General features: G+C 38.5%; 2 protein-coding genes across 5 annotated transcripts in view; both read right to left on the reverse strand.

Annotated features, from left to right (window-relative positions):
* sdccag8 (SHH signaling and ciliogenesis regulator sdccag8) overlaps positions 1-19,259 on the reverse strand; it is a 98,960-nt gene extending 79,701 nt beyond the window's left edge. For 3 of the 4 annotated variants that reach the window (XR_015852428.1, XM_088351166.1, XM_088351168.1), the window contains exons 1-13: positions 19,095-19,259; positions 11,263-11,448; positions 8,814-8,881; positions 6,418-6,489; positions 6,233-6,361; positions 5,206-5,274; positions 4,857-4,921; positions 4,435-4,635; positions 3,552-3,690; positions 3,243-3,395; positions 2,220-2,354; positions 765-881; positions 508-650 (exon numbers count right to left, since the gene is read on the reverse strand). Coding sequence is in view for 3 of the 4 variants with exons in the window: in XM_088351166.1 (XP_088207292.1) it covers positions 508-650; positions 765-881; positions 2,220-2,354; positions 3,243-3,395; positions 3,552-3,690; positions 4,435-4,635; positions 4,857-4,921; positions 5,206-5,274; positions 6,233-6,361; positions 6,418-6,489; positions 8,814-8,881; positions 11,263-11,448; positions 19,095-19,161 (1,544 nt within the window). In the remaining variant the exon portion in view is untranslated. The remainder of the gene's footprint in view (positions 1-507; positions 651-764; positions 882-2,219; positions 2,355-3,242; positions 3,396-3,551; positions 3,691-4,434; positions 4,636-4,856; positions 4,922-5,205; positions 5,275-6,232; positions 6,362-6,417; positions 6,490-8,813; positions 8,882-11,262; positions 11,449-19,094) is intronic. The other variant, XM_088351167.1, reaches the window with a different exon arrangement.
* A 1,739-nt stretch (positions 19,260-20,998) lies between these two features.
* Positions 20,999-27,476, reverse strand: part of tnfaip3 (tumor necrosis factor, alpha-induced protein 3) — a 33,010-nt gene continuing 26,532 nt past the window's right edge. Inside the window, exon 9 of the mRNA XM_088351042.1 lies at positions 20,999-27,476. This exon is cut by the window's right edge and continues 972 nt beyond it. The gene's annotated coding sequence lies outside the window, so the exon portion shown is untranslated.

Here is a 27,476-nt window from a genome sequence, read left to right on the forward strand (position 1 = left end):
TGGCAAGAGAAAAGCTAAATTTGAGCATGAAAAAAAAAAATGCGATAGAAAGAGACAGAAGAGGGGAAAGGAGGGTGGGCCGGTAGCTCCTGTAGAGATTCACTGAGAGGGTGCCATTAAGTCTGCGCTGCCCTGCACGTGTGCATCTTTGTGTACGCCAGGGACAGGAGGAAAGGCTCAAGTAGCAGTTTGGCGCTGGTGGCACTAGCTGGGCACAAACCTGGTGGCACAGAATCTGCGAGCCAGCGCATGCATGTGTGCGCCGCGTATGTTGTGGCATGCTTAACAGGATTAGCAGTGACCTGGTGGGGTCCAGTTGGTCCCGGGACCACGGCGCAGCAGTCCCCCAAGCCACGCGTGGTCATGCGAACCCGGCTTTTGTTTAACAGGATTAAGCGCAACCCGGTGCTCTTACAGTTGGTGCGCGGGATCCGAAATGAAGCGCGGCCGAAACCAGAGGGCGGGCCATGAGCGCGTTGGCACACAAGGCCGGGATTAGGCGCTAACCTGGTGAGGTGCAGTTGGCGCTGGGCGCTCGCCAGCTGTTCGGCCAGGCTCAGGGCTTCGGACTGCCATTGGCCGCTGTCCCTTTGGACCGCCTCCAGACGCTGCCGGCAGCCAACCAGATCTGAGCTCAGCTTTTCAACTTCCTGTCCCGCAGAGAGCCATGTCGAAAAATTACACGCCTCCCATGTAAACAAGAACTGAAGCCCAGCAATAAAAGAAATACTTTTAAATTGAAGTTTAATCATTTTGAAGCAAACCTGTGTAGCTTTCTCCAGCTGCCTGCTGGTGTTTGACTTGAGGTCTTGTAGCTCACGCTCGGTCTCTTCTTTCTTGAGTTGGACACTGCTGAGCTGATACTGGAGCTCCGCGCAGACCTGAAATGCAAATGATGAGAAGGAAATAATTAAATGCTGATTCTATTTATGAAATCACATGCATTACTGTCATTTCTCTCAATTGAAAATTTTAGAATGATTAATGTAAAAGTGTATTGACACCTTTTGCTAGCATTATTGTTAAGATCCACTTTTTTATGCAACTGTTAAACAGCAAATTTGAAGAGGTTGTTTTCGAAGGCAAGTTTAAATGATTATTAAAAATGTGGGCATGCTAATGAATCACATCTGCTTTCTGAAAATGGGAGAATCTAAATTGTTTTTTAATCAAAATAAGTTTATGTGGGATAGCATTTAGAATACTAATCCAAGCCAACAGATAATAAACCATACTTTTCCCCAAAGCATTCAATTTTCTTACTAATGTCATACAAAACTACACAATTACTACAAAATACTACAGAAATACTACAAAACTAGATATAAAATGTAGTGCTTGAAAACAGGGACCAAGTATATCATTTTCTTATGAATTATACTCCATAAACACTATAAAATACTACACAAAAATACTATAACAGAAATACTTCATCCCCCAAAAAATATTGCAAGCCTGCAGCTGTTGCAAATGTTTCTAATTGTACAAACAGTTGCAGTTTGTTGTCTTAAATGTGTCATACAATTAACCTTTGATTTAATATTGATCATTGGATTTAATAATTTCCTCAATCGGGCCTTTTTATGTTGAAATGAAATGATCTGCATTTATATAGCGCTTTTCAAGTCAATGACTTCCCAAAGCGCTTTACATTGTGTTTCACATTTCCCAATAGCAGCCGTGATCTGTGCAGCCATGCAAGGCTGCTAACCTGCTTATTGGGGGTATTGGGGTTTCAGTGTCTTACCAAAGAACACTTCGGCATGTAACACGGACAAGCTGGGATTCGAACTGGGATCCCTTAATCCTAAAACGATCGCTCTACCTCCTGAGCTACTGTTGTCCCCCTTCGCCCTCCTCGAGGCAACAGATTTTAAAAACATTACATTTTTTCAATTTTTGGGGCTTCTGTACATACAAATTAACCAATTTGCTTAAGGCTAGTAATCTTTTATTTTACTTATTTGAACTACTTATTTATTAATGAGCTTGGTGTAATTGCTTTATCTCCCTAGAAGTGTTGCTGAAGTAGGTTAAATATTAGACTTAACACAGGAGGGACCATAGCTATTGTTTTGCTGCCATCTAGTGGAAATAATGATGACTAGAAAACGAGTGTAGAGCATGATTCCCTCAAAAATATGAAAGAGTGAAGAATTTATTTAGTAGGGTGGTTTTCTTGATATGGAAAATTCTGATTAAGGAAGATGCTTGTATACTTTGCTGTTGTTTTGTTCCATGTCAGCGCGTTGTCGTAAGGCATCTTCCAGTTGCTTGGTCAGCGAGCTCTTGTCAGCCTGGAGTCGGTCCAGTTGGCCCTCTAGCTCAGCGGCACGTTGAGACAGCCAGGCCACCTTAAGCATTAAGCATAGACACGTTTAAAAGAAAACAAAACAATGTCATCAACTAGATTGAGTCTTTTTTTCTTTTTTTTAATAGTTCAGGGGACCCTTAACGTTTGGGTTCAGAGACCCATGTGTAACACAATTTCTTTAACAGTCCCTATGTAATCCTAAAAAAAAAAAAAACTAAATGTTGTTTAAAATGTAATAAATGTTGTTCATAAGTAACAACATTTTTAAAATTAATGATTTAACTTGCTAAAATCTAGCTTTGCATGATTCTTATCAAAGCAAGGGCGGTTTTCTTGTACTAAATGTCTTTGAATGCAAGGAGTTAACAAAAGTTGAATTATGAGGTTCATGCGTTGTGGGAATGTTCCAAGATTGCTTCTTCAGGGAAAATGTTGTTGACTGCAAGGGCAAATGGTTGAAATGTACTCTCCTAAAATCAGCAAGACTATCTCCTTGGAGACAGAACTGTGGTGCCCCACTTGGACACTATTTTGTTTTCAAAAACCAAAAGAGTGGTATTCCTGACCTGCGACAATTTTAAAACATTGGACGCTCCCAGGTAGGCCAGGCAAAACTGTTTGGAAAACCCTGATGATGGACCCTATAGCTTGTAAAAAATGGGATGAATGTGACTATGGAGCGATGAGACGACTTTCGTAACTTTTAATCCTAACCAGAATCTGTAACGCTTGCGGATTAGTACACTTCGAGTTAAGTACGTTGATTTTTCTTTTTCTACACATCATGTTGAACTGCTCTTTTGGCTGTCTGTTTTGAGTCGGTTTGGACTGAGATTTAATTTTATTTTTGTATAGAAGGTTTCTTGAGAACTCAATAAAACAGTTGAAAAAAAGTTGTGTTATGACTCAATACATAAGTTGTGTTTACGGTATTTGCCAGCTCCTCCTTCTGCCTGCGGCTCTCAGTGCGTCCTTCCTCTCTGGCCTCGACCAGTCTGTCTTTTAGGGCCTGTGCGTCATGTTCTCGCTGCGCCTTCTGCTGGGCCAGCTCCCTGGACAGCTGCTGGCACTTCACCTCCATCTGCACCGATGAAGACCCCCCCCCAAAGACTGTGTCACAAAGTGGAATTGACGGTTTATAATAAATAGGACTTTAGTTACAGTTACAGTTACACTACTATATAGCGCATTACTCAGTTTTAGGGGTCCAACTCTAGCGGATCACAAATAATGAGACCTCAGCTTTGTGCAGGTGTGCTTCCTCAACCATCTCCACAGCTTTTTTGACTTGCAGACAAGCCGACCACTCCCGGTGCTGAACCTCCTGCCGAGCGATTCGCGCTGCGCTTAGGGCTGCCAGCAACTCGTCACGCTCCCTGCAAGGAAGCCGGAAAACGTGCTCACACTTCTACAGTTTGGTCAACATGGGCACCCTGACACGGAGTTTTACGGTAAAATTGTGCTGAATATTTATCATTTTATTTGTAAAATTATCTTTGCAGTACATCAGGACGGGTGACAAAAATAAATCTTCAGTCCTATACTGCTGAGATCAAGCTAAAACTGATAAAGGCCGCTGAAAAAACTAGCAACCTGGAAGCTGCAAGGAAGTTTGGTGTACATACAAACAATGTCAGAGAATGGAAAAAGGATATACCACTGGAAATTGCACTTAAGGCCAAACGTGCAAACAGGGGATAAAAGGAAGAACAGTACCCAGAAATGGAGCTCCTAGTAAATTGTTTTCTTCGATTTCTTTTAGTGTGTGGCTATTTTAAAGCAGTTTTAGGGGGTCATCTTATATGCAATTTAGGATTAGATGCGGTTATATATGGTAAATTGTCTCTACTTTCAGAGTATCGCACTCCTTTTTGGTGTCAGTACCCTGGGGGGTAAATGAATTAATTTTTTACTTAAATTACTAGTACCTGTAACTAACATGCTTAATAGAAACATGGTTTTTAAAACATTGCTTAGTATTTCAAATGTTTATAATTTCTAACTTAAAATAAAATAGTAAAAAAAACCTTGGAATTTAACAGTTTGCAAATTTGACTTGCTGAGAAGTTGCAGAGCCTGAACGGAAATTTACACGTTGCAAAATTTTTGCTAAGACTCACTTGCTGAGGCGTTCCACAGTCTGAACGTGTGCATTAGCAGGAGCGCCAGCCAACAGTGCTTCCTGCTGCGCACAATTCAGACACAAGCCGGCCACGCGCAGAGCACCGTCAGCCCGAAGTGCTGCCGCAGTCTCCTGCTCGCTGCGTCTGAGACGGCCCATCAGCTCCTCGCACTCATTTTGACTAAGTGACACATCTCTCCTATTGGTGGAAAAACAAAATGGGAGGATGAATTAACAGGGGGCTAGAAAGTTGTTTTTTATTTCCTTGGGTTGTCTCTGTGATATTAAAACTGGTTTGATAATCTGAAACCTTTGCAAGTGATAAATATGCAAAAAACACAGAAATCAAGAAGGGAACAAAGACTTTTTCATGGCACCAAATGATGGGGACATAAAGGCAAAAAAAAGTTTGAGACCCACGTGAGGGAGTTCACCTGAGCCTCCAGTCTTTCAATCTGGGCCTGGTGCAACAATTTCAATTGATCCTGAAAAACACAAATTCACGCATTTTGTCAGTGAAAAATGCAGTGTCTGTTATATAATTAAATAATAATTATTACAATTAAAATTACATTAAATTTCTCAATAACGTTCATTTAATTTACAGTATTTAGCTTAAGGTCCATCGCACAACATTTTGAAGTGTTTGAAATATATAATGAATGTATTTTGTATAAGACATTGGGTCGTGTCAGTAGGATAGAAGCCAAAATGTGTCTATCATTACTAAAACAACAAAAAGGAGCACCAGACATGCGGTGTAACAAACCAGTTCGTATTTCCATGAGACGTGTTCCCCTTTCTTAGCCGAATCACCATCACCTGCATGATCGGTCATCTAAAAACAGCACAAATAGCATAGACATGCCAGATTTGATTCAATACACCTTAATAAAAACTAGGTTTTTGAGCAGTGCCTTTTCACAGTGAATTGTTAGAGATAGCTATCTGCCTGCGAATCTGGCATTCATGGTTGACAAAAAATAGCTGAATACCATAATACTGGCAAAAAGATTTGTAGTTTTTTGTTTCCATTGAGCACAGATGTCAAAGTCAAGGCTGGCAGAACACACCATAGACAAGGAATAATTTTTATTCGTCTATGCTACTTCTCCTTGAAGAAATAGTGTTGTTTTTGATTATTAGATGATTGTGTTTTGCTTTAGTTCTAAAAACGCCACTCTTTTTTATTGTATTTCATACCAATTATATATTGAGACTTATTTCAGTTGACGTAATGATAAATAAATTGCTATCATTTTTTTCCCTGATGTTTCACAAGGAAATTCAGCCCAATTTTGCTAAAATAAAAACTAGAGATGAATAATACACTCTTCTTTTATTTAATATTCATGTATTCGTTTTTTTATATATAAAAGAGAATGTTTAGTTGTGTATGTTTTAAACAAAAGATTAATGATAGACCTATTTTAAAATATTGCTTTATTTATCTGATATGATTGCAAAATATGTATTGGGTTTTCAGAAGTTTCAATTAAGTTCACCATTTAAAACTTTTCCAACATATATTCAGTCTGGCCTGTAGCCCAATATTTGGGGGCCCTCTGTCCAAATGACTTCGATACCCCTGGAGTATTTATTTGGTGCCATTTTATTTAAGAAATGACATTGAATTGGCTTTGGTCTAACTTTTTAGAAGTCCTGCAATAAAAAGCAAACAATAGTTGGAGAAAATTTGGCCTCTAAATGAGCAAAACACATTTCACATTCTTGGTAAGCTTAAGTTGGAAATAAGTTGATTGAAACATTCAAATGTTTCATTATTTAAAATCCACCTTGTGGTTTGGAAGCATGAGGTTGCCCTGCAGGGTTACCTCAGTGTATTTCGTTTTGAGCTCAGCTTGCAGTTTCTCATTTTCCAACACCACCACTCGGATGCGCTGTTTAAGCCCTTGCTGCTCCTCCTGTAACACACATCAAGTCAATAGAACTCAACACATCAAGGGATTTTCAGTCATACCTTGCAGAACCGGACCTCTGCCTCCAGGTGCTGGATATAGTCTGGTGGGTTGTGAATCACTGGGACCAAGTCCTAACAATGACAATCGGGTCAAACAAAACCAAAATATTATTAATAAACTGATGATCGATATTATTTTTTATACTGTATATAGCAGTAATGTGTTAATAATCGAGTGCACTTCAGAATCTTTTGAAAAACTTATATGGTTCTGAATACATCTACCATTGCATTAATATATGCAGTACAGCACATGTGTCAAACTCCCGGCCCGCCGTGTAATCATATCTAGCCCGTAAGACCATTTTACATTATTGTTATTAATGGCCCGTCAATATGAACAACGCCGTCTCGTCCCTGGACATCATATTCTGACGTTTTATTCACTGTACCTATTCATTTATATATGACATATACTATACTATATACCAGGGGTCGGGAACCTATGGCTCGCAAGCCATATATGGCTCTATGAATAACTATGGCTCAGAGACAAATTTAATTGCATGCAAATTTTCACCATCTCATTTAAAGCTTGAGCCATTAATCCTGTTCGGATACACGCAAAGCCAAACCAAACCTGAATTACAAAACAGTACTTTTCAGAATATATAGGGCACGTTTTCACTACGATTTACAGTCAAGGTGTCACACAAAAAAAACTCGTTTTGGCTGTACAACGCTAAAGAATCCTTTATATTAAAGCTCACTATACAGTATAATCTGTGTTCAGTGTTCAGATACTTGTTGATGAATCCACGGAACAAATTATAAATACGCCAAAACACCGGAAGATAACTTAAAGTTATGTGATTGGGTGAATGGGAAGGATTGGGTGAAGCTATGCAAAAAGTGCAAGCACTACCTCCCATCTCTCGCCCTACTCCGTCTGCGCCAAAGGTAAGCACATCAGGCTCCCTGTTCTCAGGATGTTGTGACGTTTTTACTAAATAATTTGTGTAGCATTTTCATATTTCTACTTTTGACAGGAGATTTATTCAGGAGAGCAAAATCTTTTGCGATATTTAAGTTTTTTTTAATACATACATTGACATCGAAGCAAAGGAATATGAATGTTATTTTAATGTTAAGTTATTTAAGTTAAGTTCTAAGTTGTATCAACATTTCGTTCTGTGTGCATTGTTACAAAGAATGACAATAAAAGTTAAAAAAAAAAAAAAAAAAAATATTTAGAGCAAAATCATAAATACTGTATAAGTGATTTAAGGTTTAAATTTAATATTCTTGTCTGTTTTTATTCATATTTATGTTCCAAAAACATTCAGTTTAAGTGTGTTCAATAAATGTTTATCCTGGTTGGCCCGCGACCTTAAGTGTGTTTTGAATTTTGGCCCCTTGTGCAATTGAGTTTGACATCCCTGCAATACGGTATATAACGGTATGTAATGAAATGTAAGTAAAAAAAAATTGTAGTTAAGTGCATTGCTAAATCACAGGCTATATTATATCAGGGGTGAAAATTTATCAGGGCTTAAAAAGTGAGAAGGGTGTGAGGAAATACCGTATTTATTTGTGTATAACCTGTACCTCTAATATTATATTAACGATTGGCATACATTTTTGTTCGACTTTGTCTCAGCTAAAACTTCTCGAATACATGCGGCCATGACTGAAATCAATTATTAAACACTATGAACACAATACCAACATTAGATTCACAAGGTATTTATTTCATTTCCGTCAAAAGTCATCGTCAGATAAACTAAAAAAGTTGTTTCCTTCGTCGGGCTTTTTTGGTTTTTATTCATATATTTTAGGGCGACTTTCAGTTTTTTTCTGTTCTCTATCATTCATCTCTGGTAACGCGACTAAAAATAGTGTGATAATGAGATCAAATCGAATGCGTGTTGCACACAGATAAATACAGTACTCCTGTCCGCACGAACGACACTGATTTTAATTCAAACACACCTCCTCAAACGCCCGATCTACTCCTGGAATGCTCCCAAAACCCCCACCCCACCTCAAAACATTCTGTCCTAGGACCCATACAATTGCAGTTTGCACTAAAAAACTGAACCAGAATTAATCATCATTTTGCACCGCCACACGACAGCATATTTGCACATACCATTACCTTTTCAGACATTTTATATATAGCCGACAGTAGCTCAATACTGGTTTACTTGCACAAATGTTCTTACCTCATTTTATTCCAGTTTTTATTATACATGTTTTCTTATTCCTATTCATGCGTGCACTTGTGGTGGGGCTCAAATTTCATTATACTTGTATAATGACAATAAAGGCATTGAATGCAATTCAATTCTCGTAGGTCACCCTTTTTGACATCAAAACAGTGAATTTCTCCTACAGGTTTCAAGCCTGTATATAAATATAGTTGAATCGGACATCAGGTCACATGCTTACTCTACCTTTGAAGGTGAGGGTGGTGCAGGTATATCCTTGCCTTGTTTCAATAGGAGGCTCTTCAGTTGATTGACTGTGTGGCAGCACATACACATTCACATACAAACAAAAACACATGCGCATAACCACACAAACACATTCAATTATTAAAAGCCTTAAACCATACACATTCAAAACATAATGTTAACGCCTCCAGGAATTTTTTGTGTTCTAAACACTGCCTATTATTACAGGTCCTTCACATGTCTAGTCAAGTCACATTTATTTGTAAAGCCCTTGATAACAAAATGTCTCAAATGTCTGTTAGCTTCATTTGATTTATTCGTGTATTTCTAAAATATGTACGCAAATATTTGCGAATGGTTTGCTGGCACAGTTATGGTTCAGCATCTGACAACTTTATGTCTGAAAATAATCTCATGGAATCTGTGCAGTCAGCAATCAGAGCAAATCACTCTACTGAGACGGCCCTGGTTCACGTAACCAATGATCTCTCTGGCAATAGATTCTGGTGCCTCGTCAATGCTACTGTTGCTGGATTTTAGTGCTTTTGATACTGCGGAACACAAAATATTACTTGTCCTTCTGGAAGAATGGATTAATAACTCAGGAAGCACACTCTCGTGGTTTAGGTCCTACCTGTCAAACAGGACGCAATGAGTTAACTACAACAATTAGACCTCTGGACATTTTGATGTTCCCTGTGACGTTCCACAGGGCTTTTTACTTGGCCCCCGTTAGGTTGTAGAAATTTGGAGGCCTGCTTTACGGAGATACAAAGATGTGTGTCGCATATTTATTTGCGTCTTAATCCAGAAAAAACAGCTCATTGTCGAGAATTGGCATCAAAGACTGCTCTGTATAGCTCTGTAATATCACCCATAGTGTCTCGGTCAAAAATCGAGGTGTCATATTTGATCCTAATCTGTCGTTTCAGTTACATGAGAAAAATTTTACTAGAACAGCTTTCTTCCACCTCCATAATATTGCCAAGATTCACCCGATGCGTTCTAAAGCAGATGATGAGATTATGATTTTTGCTTTTATAACTTCTTGGCTTGATTACTGTAATGTATTGTTTTCTGGTCTCCCCATGTCTCACATCAAAAGTTTGCAGCTGGTTCAAAATGCGTCTGCGAGACGACTGACTAAGACAAGAAAGTTTGACCGTATCACTCCTATATTAGCTAACTTGCACCGGCTCCCAGTCTTAAGATGTGACTTTAAGGTTCTCTTACTGACATTCAAATGTTTGCATGGACTTGCCCACTTTTATCTTTCTGATTTAATTTCCCCCTATGTTCATGCACGGAGCCTCAGCTCGGAAAATGCTGGTCTACTTGTGACTCCAAGAGCCAAAAATAAATCTGGTGGCTCGAGAACCTTCTCCATTCGTGCCTCGGTACTGTCTAATGCTCTGGCTTTGGAGATAAGATATACAACCTCAATGGAATTTTTACTTCTATTCTATAGTTTATGATTGATGCCCACCTCATACATTTCTTTTCCTGTCTTTTTCCGACTGCCTGGCAGGTGGTGATAAGATAGATAGATAGATAGATAGATAAGATAGATAAGATAGATAAGATAGATAGATAAGATAGATAGATAAGATAGATAGATAAGATAGATAGATAAGATAGATAGATAAGATAGATAGATAAGATAGATAGATAAGATAGATAGATAAGATAGATAGATAGATAAGATAGATAAGATAGATAAGATAGATAGATAGATAGATAGATAGATAGATAGATAGATAGATAGATAGATAGATAGATACTTTATTCATCCCCTAAGGGAAATTCACATTTCCAGCAGCTTCCCTGAGCTGAGAACAGTACAATAATAAAGCCAAAAGAATACAATATACAAATACCCAGTGTGACGTGCAAATGCCCACTGTAGCGTGTTATATAGAGTAACTAACAGGGAGAAGGACTAATCGAGATGAGTCAGCATTTGGACCTGAAGTGTGTCAACATCTGCATCGACCAACCGGCAAAGATGGGAAGCTGCGTCATTGCTGTCATTGACTTTTTGAACAATTTACGGGCTCGACGTGTCGTTGCGGTCAGGGACTTTTTGGAGAATTTTACAGGCTGTCATGTAGTTTCTGGACGATTTTTTACATATTCCCCATGTTTTTTTGTTCCATTTTTTTATTGATGTTCACTATGTTTTGTGTATTGTTACCCAATGCTAACTCTATTACACCCTGCTTATCCAGAAAGTGGCATTAACACTTTTGAGGCCCCTTCTTAAGGTTTGCTATTTTCCTCATCCTGAGGTTTTGAGTTTTTCCTTACCCGCATGTTTAAGATCAGGGTGTAAATGTAACCTGTACAGTCCTTTGAGACATTTTGTGATTAAGGGCTATACAAGGAAATGGGACCTGACTCCTGCCCCAAGGGCCGTAAACTAATACAGAAACTGTAATTCAATAATGACCTGCTTCACTCTGCTTCTTGTGGCTCCATAGTAGAAGATCCTCTCCAGTTGTGGAAGAATGGGTGCCAACTCTGGCTTTAGTGTCATCAGGGTATCTGACTGGCTCATCGTCTTCACTGATATCATCATTGTGGTGGAGCTGCTCCAGTGCACCACTGATTTGCTGTAGGCTTTGATTGGCCCGTTCTGAAACAAACTTTAAAATGTTTATCATCCATGCTTACTTTTTTACAAAGAACCTGTCTTCCTCACAGTTGTCAGGGTTAGCCGAAACCTGAGTTTGTAACGCCTAGCAAATTGCTAGTTGATCGCAAAACATAAGGAAAAAAAAAACTTCAGTACGTCTGCAATAACTCAGGCTCACAGATAACTTAACCCTGAGAGTCTTAGCGGCGCGACTTCTAGTGATGTGTATTGGGCAAATACAGCCTGGCAGCACCCATCCTTCTCCACGCTGTTTTTGTACAGTCTCATACCACTTTTCAGAGATGAGCCAGACCTCGGCAATAACTGGCAGCGGCGTTTGTGTGACAGTACTGATACTGTTGTGGCAAATACACTTGCATTTGCACTTGCACACATGTAGAAACTTAGGAGGACTTGCTTGTGGGTAAAAGGTCGCGTAACCTTGAAGATACCGTTGCCAGACGGCGTGCAAGGAACAGTCACGTACTCATTCGGGATACGGGACCGCCTTTTGGGGTGTATTCAATCAAGCGTAAACGTCACTACTGCTTTAAAACCATTGTCTTGTAAACAGCTCGCTGAGAGAAACTTCGTTGCAATAAACGTCTCTCCCTCCACGCTGGCTTCTGTTTATCTGTTCCCTAATCTACTTATCTATCGAACCGACAAATTCTCCAATGTTGAATTCTACAACAAATCAATGGCGCCCAACGTGATGATCTGGCAAATAGATAAACGGAAAAGGGAAAGGACTTCTCAATGGAATGGTCTCGAGCGGGCGACTGAGGTAAGGAAAGTTTTTTTTCTCTTCCTTATTTCAGTTTGCTCGTCCGGGATTCGTGGGAAGTACGGGAGCCACTGTTGGAGCTAAATTATGAGAAAACGTGCACGTGGATTTCCGTCTTAAAGTCTGGCCCCCAAGTTAGGACGGATGAGATATGTAAACTGAGTTGAGATTTTTTGTCCGAACGGGAATTATGAGCTCAGATAATCCTGTTTTTATGGGACTGGCTGCGTGTAAAACATAACAAGGCTAATTTTATCTGGATAAAAGATGGGCAGCGGCGTCAGGTTTTTTATATTTATGATTGTCTTGAGATCTGTGTAAAGCTGTGATAAGACGTCGTCATTGGCTAGTGACAGTTCAAAATAGACGATTTATATATTGTTAATACGGGAAATATTTATTTGTTTCCCTAGTGGATTTATGATTTGGGAGTCCGACATGTGACCTTGCATTTAACAAGAAGTGTGGTGCATGAAAGATCGCCATTTTCTAAAATCTGATTTTGTTAGACCGACGCTAAAAAATGAGCAGTAATCGATGTTTTATTATTAAAATACTTTCGCATAGAACAGGCGATACAAAGAATGTGTGGGAATTGATGACATGTTTTAAGTGTGGGAGATGTCTCATTCGGGAATGTTGGTGTGTGCCAGCTAGCGAGAATTGTGCGTGTGTCTTTCTGTCTGTGGATGTGTGTTCTCCCCCGCCCGGCTAGCTCAGTCGGTAGAGCATGAGATTCTTAATCTCAGGGTCGTGGGCTTCGCTGAGTGATTTTTATTTCAATGGCAGATAACATCGCTTGCTTAAATGTGATTTCTCTTTATTTAAATAATAACAGTCATTAAAAAAATGTTACCAATGAGCAAACGTTACTGCTTTTATATTTAATATTAAAAAGAGGTAATTATATAATAAAATAAATACAAGTAAAAGTGTCCTAAACGTTTGTTGAAAACCCTTTTGAAATGTAATATTTATTTGACTGTTTATGCAAATTATATTCTGTATTTTTGTAAAAAAGGAAACAAAATATCTTATTTTGTACGCGGGTGATTTATAGTTAACTGTTTAAGGGCTAGGACGACGCTGTGCGGAGGAGAACTTTTGTTGTTTTTGTCTTTTTTGTTTTTTCTTTTGTTTGGCGTTGGGTGTGGAGTTATGGATGCATGGATGAATGATGGAGTGACTGCTTCTTGGTTTTTGTGGGTTATTAGCGCAAACCGTTGGTTCTTTTTGTCTTTTTTGTTTTTTGTTTTTTGTTTTTTACCCCGCCCTTACCCCCACCACTCTGTCTATCTCCGTGTGAGTTGAGCTCAACCGTGTGTATTGTTTCCCTTTACTTTATGTAACGTTATGTTAAGTGGTGTCATAAAAATAAAAAAATGGAGGGATTACTTAATTCGTCAAGTCAAGTGCTCCTTTTGCGTGTGGCCTTTTGATTTGTGAGATCTTGTTCCGATAAACGTAATAAGTATAGTTTGGGTAAATTGAGGACAATTTGGCAAGCTTTTTCAAAATACAATGAAGAGCAGATTACTTGATCTTGAGGAAGACCATGAAAAATTTAAGAATTTAATTGCTAAGGTGATGTCTTCATTCATTCATTCAGTCATTTAACCTAGACTAAACATCCGAGTTTGTAAACATGACCGATTTAACAGGATTCAGAAGTCAGACGATCGTTGAAAAGGGCTGAAGATGGACAGAAAAACGAGCAAAGAACAAACAAAGACGTTCACTCATCCGTTGTCTGCGCCCTTGTCTACAGAAGGGTCGTGGGGACACTGGAGCACATCCAGGCTTTCCTCAAACAGTGCTGATTGCAGCCAGTTACGAGGAGAAAAAGGTAGACAGCTGGGCACCAAGGTCAGTCTGGTACTGATAGCTCACGAAAACATTCCGGCGGCAGACTGCGAGTGAACGTCACAATGGACTGAGCCAGACGGCCAAGGCCGTCGACGGTGATAACTAAGAAACACAAGTCTGCTTTGAATCACGCTAGAATCTTGTTGATTGACGTAGTGTTTACAAATCTGAGGAATATTGATACGTTTGGATTGTGAATTATTTTATTTTTAACACAGAAATACTGCTAAAATTGTATTTTGAATCTGCTTTCCAGGAAATCGGTGATTGTGTCTCCAGAGGCAAGGAGAATAGGTAACAGGGAATACCTTTGACTTTATATCAGATAAATTTGTTTGTTCAAAAAGTCGTGAGGGGCATCTTACAAAAACTACACATTAAACAACGGTTCGGTGAGGTTTATCAACAAAGTCAAGGGATGGTGGAAAAGAGTAAATGGAATATTAAAATCAACGATGAACAAGATCTTTGTGAGTACTAGGCTCAACTGAGGGGATGCGCTACAGTTAGCGCTGATGAGTTATCGCATGCAAACTCATTGGATCACGCATTTAACACCGCATGAAATGCTAACAGGCAGACCAGCGCCGCATCTGGGAGGTCCCTATAAGGGGCCGCCACTTGAGCAACTACAAACTGAACTGAGAGACTGTATGAGACAATTGACGGCTGTCATCTACTGGCTGGTTAAGAGACAAGAGCCCAAGGTCAAACAACCATTTGAAAAGACGTCCCAGGGGATCTCGTCTACATCAAGGTTTCGACGAAAGAGGAACCATCCGAGGCGTGAGGGACCGTACACCGTCGTGAGGGCAACGCTGGCCGCAGTCCAGGTCGAGGGCAGCTCAAAATGGTACCATCTGAACCGCGGTACCACGGCTCACGCTGCCACCGTCAACGAGACCAAGCAAGATCAACAGGGCAGTAACGTTAAAATTAGGAAAACAAAATGTGGATGACAAAGCTGTGTGTGATAATAAATTGTCTGATATGATTGTTACAAGGAGCAGAGCTCGAGAGATCGCAGCGGCGAATGGAAATTGTGGTTCCGAAAGTGCAACCGGAGATCCAAAAAGCGACGTTGCAGACCATGACGCATCCTAGAGACAGCGGCCCGGTTAAGTGTGACACTACTGTATAACATGCCAAAACGGTTGGTGATTTGGAAAGTACAAGTACATTTTACCTCATGAAGGGCTCACTGGCCCTGAGGTAGATAAGCTCTAAAGTACCAAAATCAAAAATATTACAGGAAAAAAGAAAAATGTGAGATGTGACGAAAATGTGTAAAAGATAATTTTTGAATTTGGTTTCATAAGAAACATGCACTCGAAATTTTTAAAGGGACAGTGTGTATGAATTGACCGCAAGAAGTCTTTGCACTGTGGAGTGCAACCAAAATAAAAGTGCTTAACAGGATAATTAAGGGGGGTCACAGTACCCACATAAGCACTATTTTTCACTGCCTCTAGGTGATGCTCATGTTATGTTATGGAAAAGTCCAGTAACTGCAGTTTACAATCGCGTAGTCACACCAGCAGTACCTGTTTTGGATATAAATTGCTAAATACTTTATAAAAAGCTAATTAAACGATTTAGGTTCACTATCAAGACATTTCTAATAAAAACTCGCAGGAAAAAACCTTAACCGACAACGAAAGTTTTATCCAGAAGCTGTAGCAAAGAAACTCAAAAGTCTTGATTAGGTTAGTGTTAAGAACTATAAACAGGACATGCGCGTTTTGCTCCATTGCCCAGCGCCCGAGCTAAAAGTAAATACGTAAGTATCTTCAGTTGTAGGAATTTTTGACATTTTCACAAAATAACTTGGCTTGCATCAGGATTTGGATCAATAATTTGAGACAAAATGACCCTTAGCACTCATAAGTGTCGGCAGGAGTCAGTCGAATTTTAAGTCACTTAACACTCAAAACGTTACACGGTAAAAATTAAAATCGCTGAAGGAAAGTACCGTAGAAATACTACGACAGTAATACGGTAATAGAGAAATGCCCCTGGAGGTATACTAAACAGTATCACAAAACTAACGATTCAATATAGTACTTTAAAACAAAGACATAGTACACTACATCAATTAAAAATAAGTAACTACAGAACTAAATACCAAGTTAAGTGCAAGAAAAGCATTTAAGAGAGGGCTCTCTTCAATAAATTGAGGAAAAAGCCGTTTTGTCCAATGAAAAAGACGGACTTAACCAATTACCAACAACAATGACGTAATCTCGTTAGCTAAGATCGGCGTGCAGAAAAATAAAATCTCATACAGCAAAACCAAGAATCTTTGTTAAAGAGGAATTAAATGATAATGACAATTTACAGGAAAAGGTTGCGTCCCCAACATGGATGATGCATCTGGGACATAGGTACATGGTGAAATGAAAACACTGAGTGTATAATACAAGATAATGATACAGAATAGTTTAAAAAGAATGTTTAAGTAACAAAACTAATCATTTCTCGTTGAATATGCGAATGTAAAAAGGGTAAGAGAGAGAAAGAATGTCAGCCTACAGCTTGTTTTTCTCTTGCGCTTCACTAAGTGTTGTCGCGGGCCGGATTCAACCCCCCCTGGTGCTGATAACGCCAAGGTCGCGGGCCGCCTGTTTGCACTAAAACATCTCAGTACGTAAGCACGATAAAACTTAACGAGACTCTAAGTGCCCCTGAATTCCACAAAAAAAGTTAACCTAGTATATTGTTTTGCTTTAATTCTGAAAGAAAAGAAAAAGAAACACTAAGACAAACATACAACATAAGTTATTTAAATAGGGATAATTTGCTGAAAATTGGATATGAAAAACTTGAGACAAAAGTATGAAAAACATCACATTAGTGTTTTTTGGAGTTCCTCATAGTCTTGAAAAACACTATATAAATGCATCATTTATGATAAGAAGGAATATAACTTTACGGACATAGTTACAAAACGGGTACACATATTGTAACTGACAATTAAATTTGGCATGACACTCCATCTTCAGAGTTAGGTAAAGGAACGGAAAAGATAAGGTTATAGTTATAATTAATACAATATGTACACAAGAATGTGCATTTAAAATGTTACATACAGTTGAGGTCTGTGTAAATATGCATTTGGTGAAAAATAGTCATTGTAGTGCAAAAAAAGTTGTCAGCATTGTGCAAAACATACAACAGTATTTTTGCTTTAGAATCAGAAGATACGTACCACGCAATACATAAAATTTTATTATAGAAAAAGATGCTGAACACAGGGGTGAACGATTTAATCAGATAGATAGATAGATAGATAGATAGATACTTTATTCATCCCCTGAGGGAAATTCACATTTCCAGCAGCATCCCTGAGCTGAGAACAGTAAAATAATAAAGCCAAAAGAATACAATATACGAAAACCCAATGTGACGTGCAAATGCCCACTTTAGCATGTTATATAGAGTTACTAAATAGTGCTACACAGAACACATAATGCAGTAAGATTCGGTAATGTCCAATGAAGGTGGTGTTGTTTAATGTACGTATTTTTGCGAGTTGGAAATCATATCCATAGGATAGAAAGTAATCCAAGTGTTGCAAGGCACTGATAAAGTAAGCAAAATAAATAAACAAATAAATAAATCACAAAGGTAGCGAAAATAACACGGAAGCTGCTGGAGCGGCTGCCATTCGTGACGGCGCCGGAAGTAACATTATCAGATACATTTTTCCACAATTGGGTCAGAATTAAACCTCTAGGGTTAATTTAAATCCTACTACAGAAATTTTATGAAATTACTAGAAAACGGAATATAGAGCTTGAAAACCAGGACATAGTATATGGTACGGATATAATTCTAAAAAGACCAACTACAGAAATTCTGCAAGAATACTGCCACAAAACTACAACAGCATTAATACTAGCGCTGCTAAAGAAATCCTGCAAAAATATAGCCTGAAGTGTACTACAACCAACTTCGAAAATCTTATTTAATCTTATTTAGTAAATATTATAAGATACTACTGCAGGAATGGTTGAGTTAAGTGCAGAGCGGACCAGAATTCAATCGCGTAACAACCGGTTACTTTATTTAGCAAAATTGTCCAACACCCAGGGACAAAACAAAACAAAAACAGGCTTACAGGCAAACAGGAACTCAAACTAGGAATACTCATAAAACAGTCCTTTACTCAGAACGGGCAAGCCCTTAAGAAGGACACATGCAAATTAGCCTTTTGGGGTGTATTCAATCAAGCGTAGACGTCACTACTGCTTTAAAACCATTGTCTTGTAAACAGCTCGCTGAGAGAAACTTCGTTGCAATAAACGTCTCTCCCTCCACGCTGGCTTCTGTTTATCTGTTCCCTAATCTACTTATCTATCGAACCGACAAATTCTCCAATGTTGAATTCTACAACAATACTACAGTATTTTTAATTGTTGTTATGTGCCAATTTATACTTCCAAGTATAAATCTGTGCAAACAGTATTATTTCGCAGTAATGAATGTAGCTAACGTGTGACTGGCTGGCAGCCAGTTCAGGGTGTCCCCTGCCCACTGACCAGGGATGGCTGGCATGGGCTCCAGCAACCCCGCGACCCTACTGAGGATAAGCGGTGCATACAATGGTTGGATGAATGTAACTAAAACCCAAAAAGATTCGTTGCAATAAAATAATATTGCAGGCATAAAATGGGTCAAAAAGGTGAGATGGGTATGAGGGCAACTCTATTTATTTGCGTAAAACGCACATATATAAGACATTTTGTCTCCAGACAGTAATCCCCAATGCAAAGGGATACAATGGCAACAGGTGGATTTACCTTTGATACAAAAATAGTTGTTTGGATAATAAGCTGAATCTCTGTTTTATTTGGAGTATCGACAAACACGTACAAGAAAAAGCACCATTCAATAGATGGGATGATGCTACTTGCGTATCTCGAGGACACTGCTAATTCGAAAGCTAATAAGCCACAGTGACGATAAAAAGCTCAAACTAGCGTCCACTCACGCCTTGGTTGTCTCTGGTATATACTTTGGTCCTCTGCTTCGTCCTCGTCCAATTTAATAGGTTTCATTTGGGTCCGTTTATAACTGTTAGGGGACTAAAAACTTCAATGAGACATACGCTGCATAAACCGTACGTAAATAACAACTTTGAACCAACGTAGCAACCGTCAAGTCAGTGCGTTTGTTTTGTGGGTAATAGTGTGCCGGAGAGGCGGTGCTATATTTGACAGCGTCACCGCCCTAGGTTGCTAAACTCGGCTGTCCAAACCTCACATTGTTTGCTGTTATTTGCGTCAATAAATTTGTTCAAAAAAAAAAAAAAAAAAAAAAAAAAACGTTGTACAAAGATGTTATATAATGAAATTGTGAATATAATAATAATAATAATAATAATTTCCTTGTATTGTCATTCTGTGTAACAATGTACACAGAACGAAATGTCGATTGCACCTGACCCGTTGTAGCGAGCCGATGCAGCCGCAGCCAACAGAGGGCGCCGCCGACCACTTTTTAAGTCTTAGGAATGACTCGGCCGGGGCGCGAACCACCGACCTCCCAGTCTCAAAGCGGGCGCCGATTGCTAATAAGATTTTCGAGAAGGGTTGTTCAAACCTCACTTTGTGTTTGCTGTTAAAAACGTCATATTGGAATATAATATTGTGAATGTGCTTAATTGCTGTTGAGATTGTCATGATTGATTTCTGTTATTAGTGTCAATAAATTTGTTCAAACCAAACAAAAAAAAACCGTTGTACAACGCGAGGAAGCCTTTTAGTATTTCTTTTTTATTCGTTATTTTATTCTATTCTATTGTTTGCTTTTTTGAAAAACGCGTCATTATTAACAAAGTTGACATGAAACCGTCAAACAACACATTTCAATGTGACAATAATTGATTCAGAATTATGTAGACATATCTCATCTCATTAGCTGCACCGCTTATCCTCATTAGAGTCGCGGGGGTGCTGGAGCCCATCCCAGCAATCGTCGGGCAGTGGGCAGGGGACACCCTGAACTGGTTGCCAGCCAATCGCAGGGCACACAGGGACAGACAACTCGCTTGCTCATTGACACCTAGGGACAATTTGGACCGGTCAATCCAATTCACCTAAAAGGCATGTTTTTGGAATGTGGGAGGAAACCGGAGTGCCCGGAGGAAACCCACGCAAGCACAGGGAGAACATACAAACTCCGCACAGGAAGTCCGGTAGCTGGATTTAAACCCACACAGGGGGTTCCCGAGACCTTAGAACTGTGCCACACACGTGCTAACCACTGCGGCGCCGTGCTGCTCTACGTAGACATATATAAAATAAAAAACATAATAATGTTTAAGACAAGTTCGACTCAACACGAGGGGGAGATCCTTACGTATATTAAACATCATTTGTACATTGGGGTGTTTATCACATTTGTGAAATAACATTATGATCAGCATTTATTTTTATATACATTATGTACAGTTAGGTTGTATTTCACCTTTTAACACATTTGAATATCATCTTTTTAAAGCTCTTGAAATTTTTCATTGAACTCTTAAGTAAAATGCACTTTGAGTAACTAAGTAGCTTGTTTCCTACATTGGAGCGCAATTTAAAGGAAAAGGGGGGTAATTTTTAACCTCTCGATGGCACTCTATTATGTAGTGCAACTGAAAACAAGTACTACAAGCACAAGGAAGAATACAAACTACAGAGACTCAAAGCGGCCGAAAAACATCATTAATTTAGGTGAGCCTCGTGTTTTGTAAAATACACATTTCCCTACCTACAAGTATTCAAAAAAGTGCACTTTTATTTGATAGTAAGCTGTACTATAGTTTGGTTTTGAATGAATTATGTCCTTTTAATGACTACGATGAGTGTAACAAAGAGACCAGGGAGCAAAAACCACAAAAGACAGAACTCAGTTTTCTTAAGAAAAATAATTCATTTCAGGACGACATATAAATAATTATTGAATCACACAATACAGATAGTTTGATATGAATAAATACTTAACAAATAAAACCATCCTTTTGAATTGTTTTTGTTTCATTCCTTACCCCATTGTTGAAAGGTCCCACAAAGAAAAACTTGCATGATTTTGTTTTTATACAATTGAGATCATAAGTCCTTTTTTCTCACACACACACACACAAACTGATTGGCCTTGATCGGTAAGTTAAGGTTGGTCTGGAGGCCATTAAAGCACATGGAGATCTATAGTGTATGGACACTACGCTTGAACATAAAGGCAGACTTGGTCGGCACAAGGCAAGACCGAATGGAGAAATGCGGCTCGTGTGGCTGGGGGTCTGATATAGTGCAACCTCAAAAATCAAACACTCCAAAAAAAGTATTCCCAATTGATCAAATACACTGTGGTCAACATATAACTCCTAAAGTATTTGAATATATACTTTTTAAATCAGTTTACACTCCAAATGGGGGTTGGGGGACTTAAAGAGACAGTGTGTAATATTTAACCACCATATAATGCTGTATTGCGTAGAACCACAAAGCACAAACATACAAACAATGGAGACTAAAAGCGACCAAAGAGCAACATTTTACATTTAATTCAGAAAATAATGGAAGAAAAAGAAAAAAGGGGGGGAAGGAAATATGGAAAATGACAATAAAGAAAAAAAGGAAGTAAATAAAAGGTCATTGGTATGCATTTATATAGCGCTTTTCAAGTTACTGAAGACCTACCAAAGCGCTTTACAATTTGCTTCTCCAAAAAACCGTAAAAAGGAAAAGAAAAAATAAATGGACAATTTTCAAAAATGAAGAGAAGAAAGAAAACATAAAATGAAGATAAAATGAGTAAAGGAAGAAAAATGAATAAATTAATAAATAGGGTAAATATTAGAGAAAAAGAAAATAAAGAGGAAAAGGAAAAAAAAGGATAAAAGAAAAAATGAAGAGAGGAAAATTTGGAAAAACAAGAAGAGACAAAAGGTAAAAGAGAAGAAATGAGGAAAAAGGAAAGAGATAAATAAGAAAAACAAGTAAATAAGGAGATATTTGCTTTGGGCGGTACCCTTGGCTGACAATCGTGTCAGCTCTCTCTTGGTAAACCCTATGTTACACAAAATACACATTTCTCCACCTGCGAGTATTTAGGAAAATGCATTTTATATTTTAATCAATGGATTTTTGCTAACTATTCAAATCAATGTTGTTTTTTTATTGAATGAATTAAGCGCTAAACAATACACACTGTCCCTTTATGAACAACATTGTGCAATCGACATTAGCTCCCCCTAATCACAATATTGTTAGTGCGACTATTTTAGTCACCAAGCTATTATGAACACATTTTAAGGACCTTGCAATAAACTGTAAATCAAAATAAAGAATATTCCCTGACCAAACAATTCTCATATATAAGTCGTCTTATAGAAGCAAAAGGTTAAACTTCAGGAGTGTTCCACTGTATCAAACCAACAGCACTAAGTCTGAAGCGATCGTTTTGAAGGAGGTATAACAACCGTTCGGCGTTCGATGGCACATGGATTTTTATGACATCAAAACAACACAAAAAAAAAATCTAGTAGTAAAATACATCTGACTCTGACAACAGAAAAAAACAAAAGAAAAGCAGAAGAAACATTCCGTTATTAGAAAAAATAAGAGGAATGTTAGTTTTGCAAAGCCCAAGTGTGTTTTAAGTCTGTGTGTTTCGTAGATGAGGCCTCAAGTTAGAAGGTCCTTTAGCAGGGACCCAGATCCATATTCACAATTCAAATTCAACCCTCCTGTTAGGGTCAATTAACAGGAAAATAAAGGGTTAAATAACAGAAATATGTAGCTTACATTTTCGGTTGCAGGAAGATCTTGCCATTACAATTTACCACTGGGAAACTCTTAACTTCACTTTTTGCAAGGCCCATAATTGTACAGGGTTCGTACACATTTCAGATTCAAGCACTTTTTAAGGACTTTCAAAGCCAATTTTCTAATTTCTCAAATACCATTAAAAAGAAGAAATCCAGTGGGAATCATGTATTTTGCAGTGCCATAAATATATCCGCAAGTTACATATGCGATTTTTAATTTCAAATATATTTGTGGATCTGAGAAATGTGTGTAAATTATTTTGAGACAAATTTATTCCCATATTGGTGTTGGGTAAAAATGACAGTTTTATATAGCTTTTATTTTCAGTTGCAGGAAGTTCTTCCCATTACAGTTTAACACTGAGAAAGGCTTCCTTCATTTTTGCATGGTGTATAATAGATGTCGATAATTGATATATAATCCTTGGACTAAAACAAATTTCATTGTGCCCTGTTAAGATGTTGCATGCACCTGTCCTCTGGGACGTGGCCCATAGGGGGCAATGACGCTTCATAGGACAATGCCATACACATTAATGCCAGCTGTTGTTGATCACGAGGGTGGAAAAAAATTCAATTGCATTGCGGAGCCACCACCTGTTATTTCTAAGCAAAAATGTGGATAAACATGGCAATAATTTCAAGCAAGTACAACCACTTCACCCAAAATTCAAACACTTTACAATCCTTTAAAGCATAACATTTAAAATGAAGCATTTTCAAGGATTTTAAGCACCTGTACGAACCCTGAAAATGAAAGGTGACTTTAATTTTAGGTCCCTGGCAGTGTCTTAAAACATTTAATTTACTCACACCAAACCTATTTTTTCTGGCAATGCACCTTCTGAAAAAAATATTTAATCATATTCAGAGCATTATTAATGACAAATGAGGCATATTGGCCCGTCTTATTTGCCAAAATGATCTTTTTAGTCAACATTTTGTTTAATGACCCGCGACATAACAGGAGGGTTGATAAAGCAAAAAAATTATAATCATCATCATCATCACGAGCGCTGATTTGGAGATCAAGCCCTTCTGGTCCATCTTAAAGGCAAAACGTTTGGAGGATCAGCCCCAATACAATACTGTGCTGTTGCAGCAGCAGCACAAACACATTCAGGAACTATGTGCCGGACCAAGTAGGCAATTGAACGGTGTTTGTGTGTCTGTCCAACATGTGTGCGTGTGTGTAAATGATCTGCGTATAGGTCATCAAGCGGTCCGTAAACAGGCAAAAAAACAACATCCAAGGCAACTGAGCTGCAGTAAGTGGGGCTTGAAAAAGGTAGAAGAAGTAAATGCTAAAAGGAGACTCTCCACTAGTTACAGTGGAGAAGGTCTCAGTGCATGAAGCACCACAACCGGCAGGGGCCTGCCCTGTCTGTCTCACACCCTTCAATATCGAACAGACGTCAGTCCGCACAAACATGGGGAATAACATCTAAAAACAAACCAAAAAAGTATATTTCTCCAAAATGTCCCTCCACTCTCAGTGCATTTACATTAAATCTCTGTCAGCATAAATCTTGTTTAGTTTAAATTTGGGGAAGGAAAAAGAGATAACGCATTGTTCTGTTGATACCAAGGATAGGCAAAACGTTGAGAGAAAAATAAAGAAATAGCCTGCCATATGAGGTACAACACTGCAAACATGGGGAATCGCGGTTCGTTTGAAAACGAGAGAAAAAGTTAAGAAAAATGTTAAAGATTTCAAAATACAAATGATGAATCAAAGTACATTGAAAGAGATACCCGCCCCTTAATTTGTGACATCATACAAAGGAGACAAGCCATTTTCTGGTATGTCTCTACCCTGGTCCATGTTTCCTTACAAAAAGTGCATTTCTGGGACCTGGATTGCTGAAGAATGTACTTTCCCAAAAAAATCCCCATGAGCGTCTGGACACAGTGAAATTGTTTAGCATAAGTGACAGTAATATATTGAAAGGTGGATTTTACCAAAATGATTTATGAAAGATGCGATCACATCCTATTGATTGTAGGAGCTTTTTGTCTTTGTTTTTTGGCAAGAACATCGAAGCATTTGGATTCGGGGTGGGGCAATTTTGATTGCTAGCAACTCTCATACTCTCTCATTCATACCCTGGAGAACAAATGCAATGACGGACGGGACAGAAAGACAGACGAGAGCTAGAAATCCTTGGCTGTGGTCTAGGAGAGTGATTCCCAACCTACAAATATTTGTATTAACCAACTTAATCAATTTTGTTTTCAGAAAAGGTAATTGATTTGTCAAATGTATGTATTTTAACGCCCCAAGATTGTGCCTTTTGCTTGCTACCAATACGATAAGACATTTAGAAGTAATAGGTTTCATGCGATGCAAACATTTCTTAATTGTACTGAGCTCAAGTGCATTGTAGGATATTAGATTGATTCTATAAACAAATGATGTGGTGCCCCTGGGCTGATATGAGCACAAAGGCACCCTACAGTACCCTGTCTCAGAAACATAGAATGTGGCGCACACTTAAAACAATAACTCTCAGTGTGATACAGCACTATTAATAATAATAATAATAATAATTTCCTTGTATTGTCATTCTGTGTAACAATGTACACAGAACGAAATGTCGATTGCACCTGACCCATTGTCGCGAGCCGATGCAGCCGCAGCCAACAGAGGGCGCCGCCGACCACTTTTTAAGTCTTAGGAATGACTCGGCCGGGGCGCGAACCACCGACCTCCCAGTCTCAAAGCGGGCGCCTTACCATCTAGGCTATTCAAGCATTGTTTGAATCTACCAAAGTTCATAAGTCAGGGGTCTCAAACTAAATTTACTGGGGGCCCCTGCAGTTCAGGTTTGAAAAGGGTGGGCCATAACAGCAAGAAAAGGTCCAATAAAGACATTCCGCAAGATTTTTTACCTAACATAAAAAGATCTAGAATACAAAACAAAAAAACAAAATTAAGAATTATTCAAAAAAATAGTCTGTAATGATTAAGGGAAATAATATGGCAAATAATTAAGAGTTAAGAAACTAAATATGTGAGCGGAAAAATCAAATTAAAAAAAAACTTTGCACAAAGGAAGAAAATCACCCAGTTATGTCTAAGGTGCATGCACTGTCACTTAAGCTGGAGTTCAACAGTGATGAGGATTTCCTGCCACACCCCCGGAAGCCACACGTTTCGCGTTTCAATTCATGGAAAGTATTTCACGATTAGAATGCAAAAAAATGATTTTTCGACTCAGGGTCAAATCAGGAAGTAGCTAGCTAATCATATTCTGGAATCTGACAAACCATAAATTTCGGACTATAAGCAGCAACTTTTTCCCCAAACTTTCAACCCTGCGGCTTATGCAATGAAGCGGCTAATTAATGCATTTTTTCTAACGCCCTCCAGGGGCACCCCGAGCAGTAAAGGTAAGATTGAGACATGTGTGATATATGTGTCGAGGAAGACGTAAAATTAACGTAACTTTGCGCTTTGAGCATGAATAAAGCTAACTGAACAGGCCCTCACCATAGAATATATGTTAATATAAAGGGGAGGGCTAACTACCATATTGGGAATAATTTTACGAGTCTGTTTATTTGTAAACAGAAATAATGTGGCGAGACGAATGGATTACAAGAAGCAACATCCAATGAAGCAAAAATGTTTAAGGCGGAGTCCTATTTATCTGTCTACATTATCGGGTGTTTTGGAATAAATACTTGATTCAATGGATTATCCTTGACGTAGCAAAGCCATTTACGCGGACATTTAAAGAAATTGGAGACGGCCAGAGGACGCAATGGTGAGTTACACCGGCTTTATAGTCTTCGGGTATCTTGTTTCAGACTGATTTTGATGTTTCTCCGATGAATAGATTTAAAAATGGTCATCCTATCTTGAATCCCAAGAGTTTAAGCTTTACAAGGACTGGTGACATCATACAGACATGTATGTTTATCAAAAAGTCTGGGTAGGCCGTCAGAACGTTAAGGGGTTAAGGTACTGTATATTATTAAAACTTTTTCTGTGTACCGTCTTTCTTTGTAAATATCAATGTGGGCACATGCGACTTAAAGTCAGGTGCGGCTTTTGTATGTACAAAATGTTTTTTCCTTTAAAAATGTACTGGGTGCGGCTTATAATCAAGTGTGTCTGAATTTTACGGTACATCTATCTCAAAACATTTTGAATTTTGAGCGCTGCTTAACTACTGGTAATAAGCAGAGAGGCTGCACGATTTTGGAAGAAAACATCATTGTGATTTTTCAGACCAGTATTACAATTTCAATCCAATTTTTGATTTTTAAAGAAAAGTGTATTTTCTGTGCGAGTTTAGTTTTTTAATACTGAATCACAGTGACAACCTTAAGGAAACTGCCCTCTTCTGTGGTGCTTTGTTAGGGTGTGGCATAGCGGGCTGCTTGCAAACTTTACCTTATTTTATTGGCTAGTGCGGTTAAAACGCGCCTCTGATTGTTCGGCGCCGCTAAAACCCGGATTGTGACAATTGTGGTTGGCCAAACACTACATCACTTAAATAACAAAGGGGAAAAACACAAACATGTAACTATAAATCCTTGAAAAAAAAC

The sequence above is a fragment of the Urocampus carinirostris genome, chromosome 13, assembly GCF_059441175.1.
Source record: "Urocampus carinirostris isolate Australia breed hairy pipefish chromosome 13, RoL_Ucar_1.0, whole genome shotgun sequence".
Classification (NCBI taxonomy): domain Eukaryota; kingdom Metazoa; phylum Chordata; class Actinopteri; order Syngnathiformes; family Syngnathidae; genus Urocampus; species Urocampus carinirostris.